The 13,829-nt window shown below is 36.8% G+C and overlaps 1 protein-coding gene and 1 non-coding gene across 2 annotated transcripts; one reads left to right on the plus strand and one right to left on the minus strand.

The window, feature by feature from the left end:
• Positions 1-1,751: 1,751 nt before the first annotated feature.
• LOC148294800 (small nucleolar RNA R71) lies at positions 1,752-1,858 on the minus strand. Its single transcript, XR_015835574.1, has one exon. It is a non-coding gene; the product is annotated as a small nucleolar RNA R71 (small nucleolar RNA).
• A 7,878-nt stretch (positions 1,859-9,736) lies between these two features.
• LOC148294801 (uncharacterized) lies at positions 9,737-10,737 on the plus strand. Its single transcript, XM_088252389.1, has 2 exons — positions 9,737-10,096; positions 10,182-10,737. Exons 1-2 carry the CDS (start codon positions 9,737-9,739, stop codon positions 10,686-10,688), a joined length of 867 nt encoding a protein of 288 aa, XP_088108515.1. The 3' UTR covers positions 10,689-10,737.
• Positions 10,738-13,829: the final 3,092 nt, after the last annotated feature.

A 13,829-nucleotide genomic window follows, 5' to 3' on the forward strand; every position in this document is an offset into this window, starting at 1 on the left:
AAGAAAAGATTGAATAACAAAAGCAAGTAGAAGTGGAGCAACAATTGAAGAAAAGAAGAAACAATGAAGAGATGGGTTACGGTTGTGCATTGAAAGATGAAGAATTTGGAGAATGGAGTCATCAACACTATGGAATAAGTAATGGAAGCAAATTGGCAATTGGTTTGATGCAAGTGGAATACATATTGAATTCATGAATGGAGGGATTTAATGAATTTAGAATTGCTCCCATTTTCCTATAAATAGGAGGAGCTATGGCATTGTAAAATCACACCAAGCTCCACAACTCTTGAGCTTTCTCTCTTCCCTCCATCTTTCTAAGTTTTAATTTTTGTTTTTAGTTTTATTTTATGGGGAACTAACTCCCTAGCTAAGGCTAGGGGGAAAGCTTTTAATATGAGTGTGTAATTGTTATTAGTTTGATCCAAACTTAAGCTTTAATGTGAATTTGTAGTTTTTGTTCAAATGGAATTTGTAGTTTTCTTTTTAATTAATTGATGAATGTTTGATAATCTATTTCATGGGTTCAATCATGTTTTTCCCATTGTGTAGTAAAAACTTTCATGCTTTTAAAAGAGAAGAGAATTACTAAAGATTAATAGAATTTCGATGAAGTTTATTTTTTTGATAGTTTGTTGCCAATGGTACAAGTTATGCTTAGAATACTTCTAAAGGAAATTAAAAAGAGCTTTAATTATTTTGAACAACTACAAAGGAAAATATTTTGTGGATCAAATTATTAAGAGTTGCATGCTTATGTTAAAAGTGGAAACCCAATGCCTTAGTGTTTTAATCAATTAAATTTTCTTTAAATCAAATCTTGCATAAATCAACCTCTCAATCACACTTGTTCTTTTTCATCTCTGTTATTTTCTTTACACTGCTCTCTGTGGATACGACACTCGGACTTCCGAGCTACACTACTATACGACACCTCCCTTGGGTTTTGCAAAGTGGTGCGAACAATTGGCGCCGTTGCCGGGGAGCGGCTGGTCAAAGAGTACAGAGATCCCCTTGGTCAGAGGTTTGCTGGTTATGTGAAATTCTTCACATATGGTACACTCTTTCCAACTTTCATCTTATTGTTAATAATTTTTTTTTAATTTTTAATTTTTTGTTTTATTTTATTTTTGTTTTTGTTTTTTTTATATTTATTTATTTACTTTATGCGACCTAGAGATCATCTAGGAAGGTTTGTCAAAAAGTCTGAAACTGTTAATTTAGAACATTCTGCTTCAACTTCTTCAACTGAAATATCCAACAAATCTGAAAGCATGGCAGCAATTGTGAATGATGAACAAGAAATTGTGAATAATGAACAAGAAATTGCGAATAATGAACAAATGGTTAATGCTCAGATTGTGAATGATGAAATAAGAGAAGTAGTTGCACCTAGAACTTTAGAGACATTTTTGCATCCTATTCGTGCACCAAATCCTTCATGCATCATGTTTCCACCTAACATGCCAAATTATGATTTCAAACCTGGAATGATTCAACTGCTTCCCATTTTTCATGGCATGGAAAGTGAAAATCCTTATGTGCATGCTAGGGAATTTGAAGAGGCTATTGGCACTTTTTACAATGTTCAACTTGATAGGATTAATTTCATAAGGTTGAAATTTTTTCCTTTTTCCTTAAAAGAAAAGGCTAAAAGTTGGTTGTATTCATTAAGGGCTAGATCCATAGGTTCTTGGGGGGAAATGACTCAAGCATTTTTTAACAAATATTTTCCAAATCACAAGACAATTGCTCTTAAGAAAAGAATCTCAAATTTTTCTCAAAAAGAAAATGAAACTTTGTACCAAACTTGGGAAAAATTTAAAGAGCTTTTGAATTTGTGTCCACACCATGGCTTTGAAAACTGGCGTCTTGCTAGTTATATCTATGAGGGACTTCTCCCTCGTGATCGCCAATTTGTTGAGTCTATGTGTAATGGAAATTTTATGCAAAAAGACCCTGATGATGCCCTAGAATTTTTGGATGAAATTGCTGAAAAAGCTCATCAATGGACTGTCCCCAGTCTAGTTGAAACCACTGATCGTTCAAGAATTGTCACATCTTCTACTAATAAAGGAATTTACCAATTAAAAGAAGAAGATGATTGGAAATTAAAATTTGAGGTTTTGACTAAAGAGATAGCTGCTTTGAAAACGGAAAAATCAAATTTGCCTCAACCTGTTTTTCAAGCTGATGTTAATCAAGTATGTGATTCTTGTTATGAGATTGGTCATACTGTTAAAAACTGCCCAATTTTTCAGGAAATTAAAAAGAGCTTTAATTATTTTGAACAACTACAAAGGAAAATATTTTGTGGATCAAATTATTAAGAGTTGCATGCTTATGTTAAAAGTGGAAACCCAATGCCTTAGTGTTTTAATCAATTAAATTTTCTTTAAATCAAATCTTGCATAAATCAACCTCTCAATCACACTTGTTCTTTTTCATCTCTGTTATTTTCTTTACACTGCTCTCTGTGGATACGACACTCGGACTTCCGAGCTACACTACTATACGACACCTCCCTTGGGTTTTGCAAAGTGGTGCGAACAGGTATTTTATACTTACGGTAGACCTCAAGAACTGTACCGAGATGCTACCGAAATTCATCAACGTCGAAATCTAATATCATGTAGCCGTAAATTACGTGACAGGACTATGCATTTTCGAATGGGATAGGGCCCTTACCGGAGGCATAAGGTGACATTATGATTTTGTATGAATACAACATGATTGTTGTATTGTGATTGTGGTTCCAGGAATTATGAGCAGGAGGTGGATACAGAACCCGAATAGGTGCGCAGACGAATACTTGGATGGAATCGAGGAATTTATTGACATTGCACGGTCACACAACCCAGGTGCAACTAGAATCCGGTGTCCTTGTAGGAGGTGTAACAACACATTGTGGGAGACAATTGAAAATGTTCGATTTCATTTAGTAAGGAATAGAATGATTGAGACATACAACACTTGGAACCATCACGGGGATCATTTAGACTATGCTTCGTCTTCAAGGGCCACAAGAGTGGACAGTGTTGAACCTATTGTGGATCCTAATAAACAAGTCATGGATATTCTAAATGATGCTTTTCCATTTGCATCGACCAACATCAATCAAGAAGGGGATGATGACGTGCCTACACCAATAGATAGTGCAGAGTTCGAACAGTATGAAAAACTGTTAAAAAATGCAAACCAAGAGTTATACCCGGGGTGCGAGAGATTTTCCGTTCTCACGGCCATTGTGGAGCTAATGCACGGAAAAATAAAGTATCGTATGTCGAACTAGTGTTTTTATTATTTTTTGGGGGTTTTCAAGAGAATGCTTCCGACAGACAATTGTTTGCCGAAAGACCAAAGACAGGCGCAGAAGGTGTTGAATGGTCTTGGATTGGGTTATGAAAAAATTCATGCTTGCAAAAATAATTGCATGTTGTTCTACAAAGAGTATGAAACATTGGATACATGCCCTATATGCAATGAGTCGAGGTTCAAAATGGCATCTCAAAATAGAATGACTAAGATCCCACAAAAAGTCATGCGTTATCTGCCCCTGAAACCTAGGTTGCAGCGATTGTATATGTCGACGCATACTGCCACAGATATGAGATGGCATAAAGAAAAATGAGTAGACGACGATGTGATGCGTCATCCTACAGATGGGGAGGCATGGAAAGAGTTTGATCAAACCTTCCCCGAGTTTGTTGTTGATCCCTAAAATGTTAGATTGGGACTTGCCACTGATGGATTCAATCCGTATGGGGTTCTAAACCAACACCACAACACTTGGCCGATTTTTGTATTCCCATATAATTTGCCGTCTTGGAAATGCATGAAAAAAGAATACATGATGATGACTATTTTGATAACTGAGGATCCCGGCAGGTCAATCGATGTTTACTTATGGCTGTTGGTTGATGAGCTCAAGGATTTATGGACAAACGGTGTGCCCACGTACGATAAATCCACAGGGAAGATGTTCACTTTGTAGGCAGCAGTTATGTGGACTATGAATGATTTTTCCTCATATGCAATGGTTTCTGGGTGGAGCACAAATGGTTATATGGCATGCCCTGTATGCAGGGAAGATGTAACTTCTGGTTGGCACGCCGAAAAAGTTTGTTACCTTGGTCATCGGAGATGGTTGTCATGGGATCACGAGTGGCGAGAAAATGATAAAGAGTTCGACGGGAACAAAGAGCATCGCCTCAGACCTAGAGAATGGTCTGGTGATGAGATCTTAGAACAGCTTAACCGTTTGGAATTTGTTCCGTTCAGGAAAACAGTTAGTTGGACCAGACCTTCTACACATATAAACTGGACGCACAAGCCTATGTTTTTTGAGCTCCCATATTGGTCGAAACTAAAGTTGAGGCATAATGTCGATGTTATGCATGTTGAGAAAAATGTCTTTGACACATTGATGGGCACGATTCTAGATATCGAGGGCAAGACAAAGGACACGATCAAAGCTCGTCTTGATTTGGAAAGAATGGGCATACGAAGTGGTTTGTGAATGAATAAGGACGGTGATAAAGCTAGAAGGGATCTTGCATTTTTTTCCATGAAACCGAATGACAGAAAAGAGTTTCTAAAGTTTGTATCTTCTGTAAAGTTTCCCGATGTGTATGCTTTAGTAAGTTATAAGTGTTTTTTATTTCACATATATATTGTAGTATTTAATATTCTCAAACTAACATGTGAATGTTTTTTGATCATATTATGTGAATAAGTTGAAATCATCAAATTCCCCCACTTATAGTGAAGAGTTATATAACTTGGCATTCGGCCCAATTTAGCGACTGCACGAGATAACAAGTTATGTACTCAAAACAGCGGTGTCCATGTCCCAGGTGGGGGCAAAAGTACGGACATTGATTTCTATGGCAAACTCACAAGTGTCGTGCAATTGCTTTACAAAGACCGATACCAAGTGATCATGTTTAAGTGTCGGTGGTTTGATACACACCCAACAGGCAGGGAAGTGTTAAAATCGACCATGGCTTACTATCTGTGAACATTAACAGAACTTGGTATGATGATAACCCTTACATTTTGGCAAATATGGCAACACAGATTGTGTATCTAGATGACCCAAAAGCCGGGAACGGTTGAAAAGTTGTTCAAATGATGGAACAGAGGAACGTGTATGCTATACCTGAACTAAACCCAATTGACAATGGCGTGGACAACGTCGTTGACCAACGTTTAGATTCTTCAATGGAAAATGATGCCGAAACACTTCGAGATACAAATGTTATAGAAGAACCTTTTCAGATACAAGGAGTGTCCTCAATCGAAATACCAATTTAGTCAATTACAATTGACCTCGGTGATCTTCCGCTGTACGATATTGCAGTGGGCCCTAACAACAACGATGATGTAGTTATAGAGGAGGACGAGGAGGATTGGGAGTCCGAAAGTGATGAAAGCGACGATAACGAAGGTTATTATAGTTCAGATGATGAATAATGTAATTTATTTTCAACTTGTCATGTACAACATAGTAAATGAAAATTTATTGTAATTTCATTATGTTAGTGTACATGTAACAACCCAAACCTTAATTAATATTTAATTATTAATTTAGTAGAGGAAAAGACTAAACTACCATCGGAATAATTTATTAGGTTTTAAGTTGATTTTTTTTACCTGGAAAAAATTTGGAAAATCCGCTTGTACCGTTGTGTAGAGCGCGACGAAACGAGTCCGTAGACATGTTGTGGGCTCAATTTCGAGTCGTATTGAAGAAAATACGAGCAAATTACGAAAAAAGGCAAAAAGGTAATTTTCAAAAATCAGATTTTTTATAAAAATCTGTTTCTCTCTCTCCATTCGACAGACCAGCCCCTCCCCTGATCTTTTTCTTCTTTCCAGCCACCTTTTCACCTCCATAACCACCCAGCCACGCACCACCTCCGGCCAACCTGACCGGCCAAGCCCTCGTCGCCACCCCAGCGACCCAACCCGACACCAGCCGCCACAGGAAAGGCCAGATTCGGTCGGAACCAGCTGCAGAAAATTCACGTCGGTTTTGACAGATTTTGCAAGCCTTCGTTCTCCCTCCTCCGGCCACCAAATCGAACGAATTAGGTATGATTTTTCGACTGATTTTCACGTTCTAGCTTATGGATGGGTAGGTTTCGAGAGATTTCAAGGTTTGATAGGTGGATGTTCGAGTTAAAGTTCTGCCGGTTTTGAGAGCTCGATTTCAGCCACTTCCAGCCACTTTTTGGCCATAGTCCAAGAACAAAAGTGGTTTCCAAATAGGGTATATTACCTAGGATAGGAGTTCGGGCCGACGTTGTGGAGAGAATCCGGTCACAAGAAATTGTTAGGCACACTCACGCATTGCCGGCGCGTGGCTAGATAACAAGGGTCACTCTTGTTCCTAGAATAATCCTCGTGTCCTCCCGAGCGCGTAGGATTTTGCGGATCTCAATTCGAATAACGTTTGAACCCCGAATGGATCTCGAATAGTGTGCGATTCCCGAATTCAATAAGTTCGGACCGTTGGATCATAGCCAAACTAGAGTATGTTGATCTAGGTAATTTAAGGATCGTGTAGGATTTGACGGATCATAAATCGGAGTCCCGGATGCTCCGAAAAAGCCAACCCTAGGGCTAGGTTTACGGAAAATCGTTCGTTAGTCTGATCGTGCGATTGTGAGCAATCCGACCGTCTGATCGAGACCAAACTTTCAGGACATGTGTCCTAGGCTTATTGGAACCTCTAGGAACAATCTGATCGGAATTCTGAGGTCGTGGACCCCATGGGGTCCTGAGTTGACTTTTTGGGACTTTATCGCTTTTGAGTCCCTAGGTACTTTTAAATCATGCCTATTGAGAGAAAAGCTAATGTGGGCATAGGAATGACCTTTAGGGGCTGTTTGGTACACCTCCTTCGATTGGCTTGGATAGGATTAGCTTAAATAACACCCCAAGCCCATGTTTGGTGCAGCCCATCTTTAAGTTAAATGAGACTATATAATCCGGGCCCACAAAAAACACTTCACTCGTTGGCACTAAATAGAGAACTCTGAAGAGGTGCCGCTAAATAACGAAGTCGCTATTGAGTCTGCCATTGTCCAACGTTGCTTTGCTATGCTCTTCTCTTCGACGTGCTCTGGCTCTCCTCTTCCACGTTGCTTTGTTTTCATCTTCTGTTCTGCTCTACTCTCACTCAAGGTTAGTTGTTCAACTCTCTTCTTCTCTTTCTACTCTTCTTCTCTGTTTGTCTCTCTTCTTGGTGATATTTGATGGGTTTAGTTTGCTATTTCTTAGTTTGATTTTAAAGTTTTGATTATGTGGTTGTTTGTAGTTAGCTTAATTTGATGAGAGTTAACATTTGTATTGGTTAATTTTCATTGGATTATAACTGGGTATTTTTCTAGGGTTTTCAATTTTGAATTGTTTTGTTTATGGGGTTTTTATTTGGAATGAGAAGAATAAAAGGGTAGAGGTCATGTGGCTAATTGCACGTTGTGTTTGCAAACAAACATTTGGTTTTTGCAAATTGTGATTGCAATTGCATGTTGTGATGTTGTGTTTGCAAACAGACATTTGGTTTTTGCAAACTGTGATTGCAATTGCATATTGTGTTTGCAATTACTTAGTGACGGTTTGGCAATTTGCATTAGGGAAGTTGAGCTTTCACATTTTGGAAATGTTCTAGGCAATTTGTGGTTTCTGTTTCATGGATTATAATTGGGTATTTTTCTAGGGTTTTCAGTTTTGAATTGTTTTGATTATGGGATTTTTGTTTGGAATGGGAAGATATGAATAAATTGATGGGTGGAATTGGAGCTTTGAACAAATTTAATGAAAGTCATTGTCGTTTGCAAGAATGACTAGATATATTATCTAAACATATGTAATTGTTTCCGGTGAAAAAAAGAAAAAAAAAAGAAACAGGGACCATAAGTAATGCAAAAACTTTGTTGGTTTGTATATATATTATCTAAACATATGTTTTGTTGGTTTGTAAAAATATACATGCTTAATTTTTGTTGGTTTCTATGATTTATTAGATATGGATCGAAGAAAGCTTTTGTTGATATTACTGATGGAGATGTGGCATTTAGAGACAATGTGTGGTTGCACAATTCTTGTGCTTATGATGTTCAAAATGAGGAGAAATCAACGGCTTATAGAAAGATGTGACCTTAATAATCATTCCTTTGTTAGACGTGAGACACGGTTGCGTTATCTAAATAGTATATTGGAGAATGATGTAGTGTGTGTGAGCGAATTAAGAATGGATTTAAGGACGTTTGGTATATTATGTGAGTTGCTTCACGCTAATGGAAGGGTTAAAAATGATGGTTTGGTGACTTTGGAGGAACAAGTGTGTATATTCTTACATGTACTTGCACATCATGTTAAGAATCGTACTATTAGAAGTAGATTTCTTCAATCGGGTGAGACCATTAGTAGGTACTTCAACTCTGTGTTGCAAGAAATTTTAAGATTGCAAGGTAGCCTATTGAGAGTGCCGGAACCTGTGGGTGAGAGTTGCACAGAGTATAGATGGAAATGTTTTAAGGTATGTTTATTATGTATTGGAAATTTGGAGAAATTCTAGTAAGTTGCTTTGTCTTCTTTTGAAATTTTTAGAACTTAATTAAAGGTAACCTTTCTTTTACTAGAATTGCTTGGGAGCTCTAGATGGAACTTACATTAAAGTTCGTGTGCCTGAAACTGATAAACCAAGATATCGAACTAGGAAGGGTGAAATTGCAACAAATGTGTTGGCTGTTTGCTCACGCGACATGCAGTTTATATTTGTATTGCCGGGTTGGGAGGGATTTGCATCTGACTCTCGAGTCCTTCGTGATGCCATAACTAGGCCAAATGGGTTAAAAGTTCCCACGGGTAAGGCCATTAGTAAGTATTCACTTTATGTGCAATTTTGAATTAAATTTATATACCAACACTAATAGGAATTGTCAATTTTTGGTTATTAGGTTATTATTACTTGGTAGATGGTGGTTACACAAATGGTGAGGGATTTCTTGCACTATATAGAGGAACAAGGTATCATATATCCGAATGGAGAGATGGATATACAGCTGCAAATCATCAAGAATATTTTAATATGAGGCATTCAAAAGCAAGAAATGTAATAGAACGATGTTTTGGGTTGTTGAAAGCTAGGTGGGGCATACTAAGGAGTCCGTCTTTTTACCCTATAAAGACGCAATGTCGGATAATTATAGCTTGTTGTCTTTTACATAATCTCATTAGGAGGGAGATGTCCATGGATCCAATGGAGCATGAAGTGAATGAAATTAATGAGGCAGAAAATACAGTAGAAGGTGATACAATTGGCACTGTCGAAGCATCCAATCAATGGACTGCATGGAGGGATGACTTGGCCTTGCAACTATATAATGAGTGGGGGGCAACTAGGAATAACTAGGCAATTTGTGGTTTCTGTTTCAATTTGTGGTTTATGAATAGCTAGCCAATTTGTGAATTATGTTTCAATTTGTATTTGAGACATCACCATTCAAACTTAAGCATGTATTAATTTGCTTGAGGATTAAGCACTTTGCAATTTGAATAATGATTATGATTGTTATATTGACTTGACCAATTATGTTATAATTTTGACAACCTTGCTGTTGTTACCTATTGTTTGTCAATGTTACATATTTCTTTTGTTGTTTGTTTTTCTTTAGTTCAATGATGATATATAGTGTTGCTTTATATGTGTGGAGTAATAATAGGAATGGAAAGTGTTGATACCAATCAAGACTTTGAGCAAGGGAGGAAACAAACTAGGCGGTCATGGTCTAAATTTGAGGAAGAGCAATTGCTGACAGTGCTTGAAGATTTTGTGGCTGGAGGCCATCGATGTGAGACTGGTAATTTTAAATCTGGTACTTTGCTCCAAATGGAGAAGGTTTTGAATAATCTATGTCCTGGTGCTGAGCTAAAGGCAAGTCCACACATTGAATCAAAGTTAAAATGGTGGAAAAAACAATATAGTATAATTTATGACATCATAAACACAAGTGGATTTGCATGGAATGATATGAAAAAATGCATTAAAGTTGATAGTAATGAAGCTTGGGAGACTTATGTGCAGGTACTACTTGCCTACATTTCATTACAGAGATTTTTTTTTGTTACATAGTTAAACATAAACTAAGTGGTATCTTATTTTATTGTAGCACCACAAGAATGCAATTGAATGGAGAAACAAATCATTCCCATTATTTGATAGACTTGCTAATATTTTTGGAAAGGATCGTGCTAATGGAAAAGGAGCTGAAGTCCCCAGTGCGATGATGGAAGAGCAAGGGAATAATGAAGTTGATGCTAGTGATGACAATGATACATCTCCCATGTCAATAAACAAGGAGGGCAGCCAATCTGTGGCTAGTCAAAACAAGAGGAAAAGAGGCTCAAGTGATGAAGATAGAATTGTGACTGCATTGGAAAAATTGTTTGAAGTATCTGGAAAAAGAATGCAAATGGTGACTGATGCTTTCTTAAAAGGTAATGAAGATCGATCTGATATTGCCAAAGAAGTCAAGGAAATGGGATTTTCTGCTATGGATCAAATTAAAGCATTAAAAGTCATTTTGGATAAGCCACAAACAATATCTCTGTTCAAGTCACTTGATGCTGATATCAAAAAAGCCTTTGTTGAGCAATTGCTCGACGAAAATGCTTGAAGGAGGCAACATCTGATAAATTGGAAACACCACAAGTGCATCTCCCACCTTAGAAACACCACAAGTAGCTGCTATAGCTTTTGTTTTTGCTGCTTTATTAGTCTCAGTTTGGAATTGTGGATGTTTATTTATATATGTTATTTAGTGGGTTTTTGGTTGATTATTATTATTGTTAGTTTGTGCGCTTGTGGAAAGTAATATGTGAAAGTGAATTTGTAATTTCAAGCCATGTGGATGACGCATATATATATATATATATATATATATATATATATATAATATCTAACTTTTGCATGTATAAATATTATATGACTTTTGATTTATATGATGTTGAGATGGTTTGGAGCTTGTCTCACCACCATGTTTGAACGAAGAAAAGAAGAATAAAAGGGTAGAGGTCATGTGGCTAATCGCATGTTGTGTTTGCAAACAGACATTTGGTTTTTGCAAATTGTGATTGCAATTGCATGTTGTGATGTTGTGTTTGCAAACAGACATTTGGTTTTTGCAAATTGTGATTGCAATTGCATGTTGTGATGTTGTGATGTTGTGTTTGCAAACAGACATTTGGTTTTTGCAAACTGTGATTGCAATTGCATGTTGTGTTTGCAATTACTTAGTGACGGTTTGGGAATTTGCATTAGGGAAGTTGAGCTTTCACATTTTGGAAATGTTCTTAAAATATAGGCAAGTTTTGGAAAATTAAATACCAATTTTTGGTCTTGAAATTATAGTAAAAATAGTTGATAATTAAAATATTATCACTTCAAAGAAAATTTTAAATTTTTTTGTCCTAGTCCGAGCATAAACCAAACACAGGATAGTACTATTTTTGTTATCCAGCTTCTTAGTCCGACGCAGCACCAAACGTAGGCCAGTACTTAATCCAGCTTAGGCCAAGCCAAGCCAATCCAAGACAGTCCAGGATTTAGTCCAGTCTATAACAGTCCGCCGTACCAAACGACCCCTTAAAGTGATGCACGCACTTTTAGGAGCCGGGGGTCAGAGTTTTCAATTTAATATTATATTACTGAGCAGAGTTTTTAATAAAATATTATGATGGTTATACAGGCACCTGGGCATCAGGTGACCCGCAAGAGGGACCTTCAAAGGGTCCAGCTAGCTCAGAGTGTCTGTGAGTGGACTATTTGTTTTTATAAATGAATTTATATGATTTATTTCATTATTTGATCTCGAATAAGTTTTATTGAATACAGTTTTTCTAGCATGACTTGATAGATTTAAACATTTCTGTTTATTTATATGCTGCCTAGTTGAACACGATAAAAGGGATTTGGAGAGTCAGAATTGAGGTATTATCAGATTAAAGGGCAGCAAGATTTAAGGAATAGTTTTATAAATAGTTTTCTAAACTTTAATCTTTTTCAGAATTATTTATATATACATATATTTCAGAAACCACCATAGGTACCCAAGATTAAATATGTTGCCTTCGGATTTTAAAGGTTGCCTTCGGTTTACATGTGTTGTCTACGGATTAAATGGTTGCCTTCGGTTATAACGATGTCTACGGACATCCAGTTGCCTTCGGTTATAATGATGTCTACGTACATCCAGTTGCCTTCAGATATGTCAGCATGCTTGACTTACGCTCTGCGAGTCCTAAGAGGTACCAGGGACCGTGGGAGCGAGGTATGCGGATCAGGCTGACCAAGTGTCCCCTGAATTCTGCTAGGGTTGCGACTCGGGTTGACTTTGTGTTTCCTGAGGTCTGCTAGGACGTGTCATTCCGGTGGCACGAGAATGGAATTGACGGATTATAAAGGAATTGACGGAAATTAAAGGAATTGACGGATTATAAAGGAATTGACGGAAATTAAAGGAATTGACGAATTATAAGGAATTGACGGATTGCTAAATGGGTACACCTAGGTGGTAGATTTAAAGTGTTTTCAATGTTTTTAAAGACTTAATGTTTGATCAAGTATATGTTTGATATATATATATATATATATATATGATTACATTGATTTCAGTACGATTATGAATAAAGAAATGTTATAGTTTCTTAACTGTTTTTACAGAGGGGTTAGTATGTTCATATGCTATTTTCTAAACTTTGTTTTTGGTCCACTCACCTTTTTAATGTTTTGCACCCCCAAGCAGTAGTCGTGCGTCAGTGCGCCACCACTAAGCCGAGGCCACCTTCCGCCACATCCTTTGCCAATGTAGGGTTTTGTTTAGTTGTGTTTTAATTGTAACTTATTCCGTATAGTTGCTCTGATATTGCCTTGAACACTTGTCTAACTGTTGGTATGTAATTAGTTGTGTACTGGCAGTTTGTGTATATTTTTTTGTATGCATGTTTGACAGGTGTAATTCTGGGATTAGTCTAATCTTAGGGGAGACTCTGCTGAATTTTCGGTAGAAGTCAAACCCCAGTTTAAAGTAAAGTTTGACTAGAAGGGCAATTAGGTCAATTGTGCCCGGCACTTGCCAGGTGTTAGACACGCACAGGGTTCGACTCGGATTCCAAAGTGGAATTTGGGTCGGGTCTTGTTAGTACACTCCTTCACCCTCTATGAATACAATGAACTAATTCGATCGTCAATTTCAAATAGATATTTTCTACTGAAAACCCAATCCAAAGTACAAAAAAATTATTTTTCTAACATAACTCCGATCCGAAATAAATTAATAAATTTAAAGCTACTTAATATATATATATACATATACCGTTTAATTTCTAACGTGTTATGCAAAGATTTTTTTTTAAAATTATTATTTTAATTTATTTTTGTAAAGATTTTAAAAAATAAGTTTTTGTTTTGATAATTTTTATAAAGACTTTGTGCAACGAAATAAAGGACTTTTCGTCGTGCTATATGAGGGAAAGATTTTATAAAAATAACTGTTTGGTTTCGTTATTTTTTGTAAAGACTTTGCTCAACGAAACACAGTATGTTTCGTCGCTCAATGGGAGGGAAAGATTTTAAAAAAATAAGTGTTTGGCTTCGTTATTTTTGTAACGACTTTGGGCGACGAAACAAGGTACATTTCATCGCGCAATGTGAGGGAAAGATTTTTAAAAACTAAGTGTTTGGTTTCGTTATTTTTGTAACAACTTTGAGCGACGAAACAAGGTACGTTTCGTTGCGCAATCTGAGGGAAAGATTTTAA

This window comes from Prunus avium, chromosome 4 (assembly GCF_965620075.1).
Source record: "Prunus avium chromosome 4, drPruAviu1.hap1.1, whole genome shotgun sequence".
Classification (NCBI taxonomy): Eukaryota; Viridiplantae; Streptophyta; class Magnoliopsida; order Rosales; family Rosaceae; genus Prunus; species Prunus avium.

Bases quoted from the DNA above. Each gene is read 5' to 3' on its own strand.
- LOC148294801 (XM_088252389.1), top strand. From the start codon at position 9,737: ATGGAAAGTGTTGATACCAATCAAGACTTTGAGCAAGGGAGGAAACAA. The intron at 10,097-10,181 runs GTACTACTTGCC...ATTTTATTGTAG, and splicing joins CTTGGGAGACTTATGTGCAG to CACCACAAGAATGCAATTGA.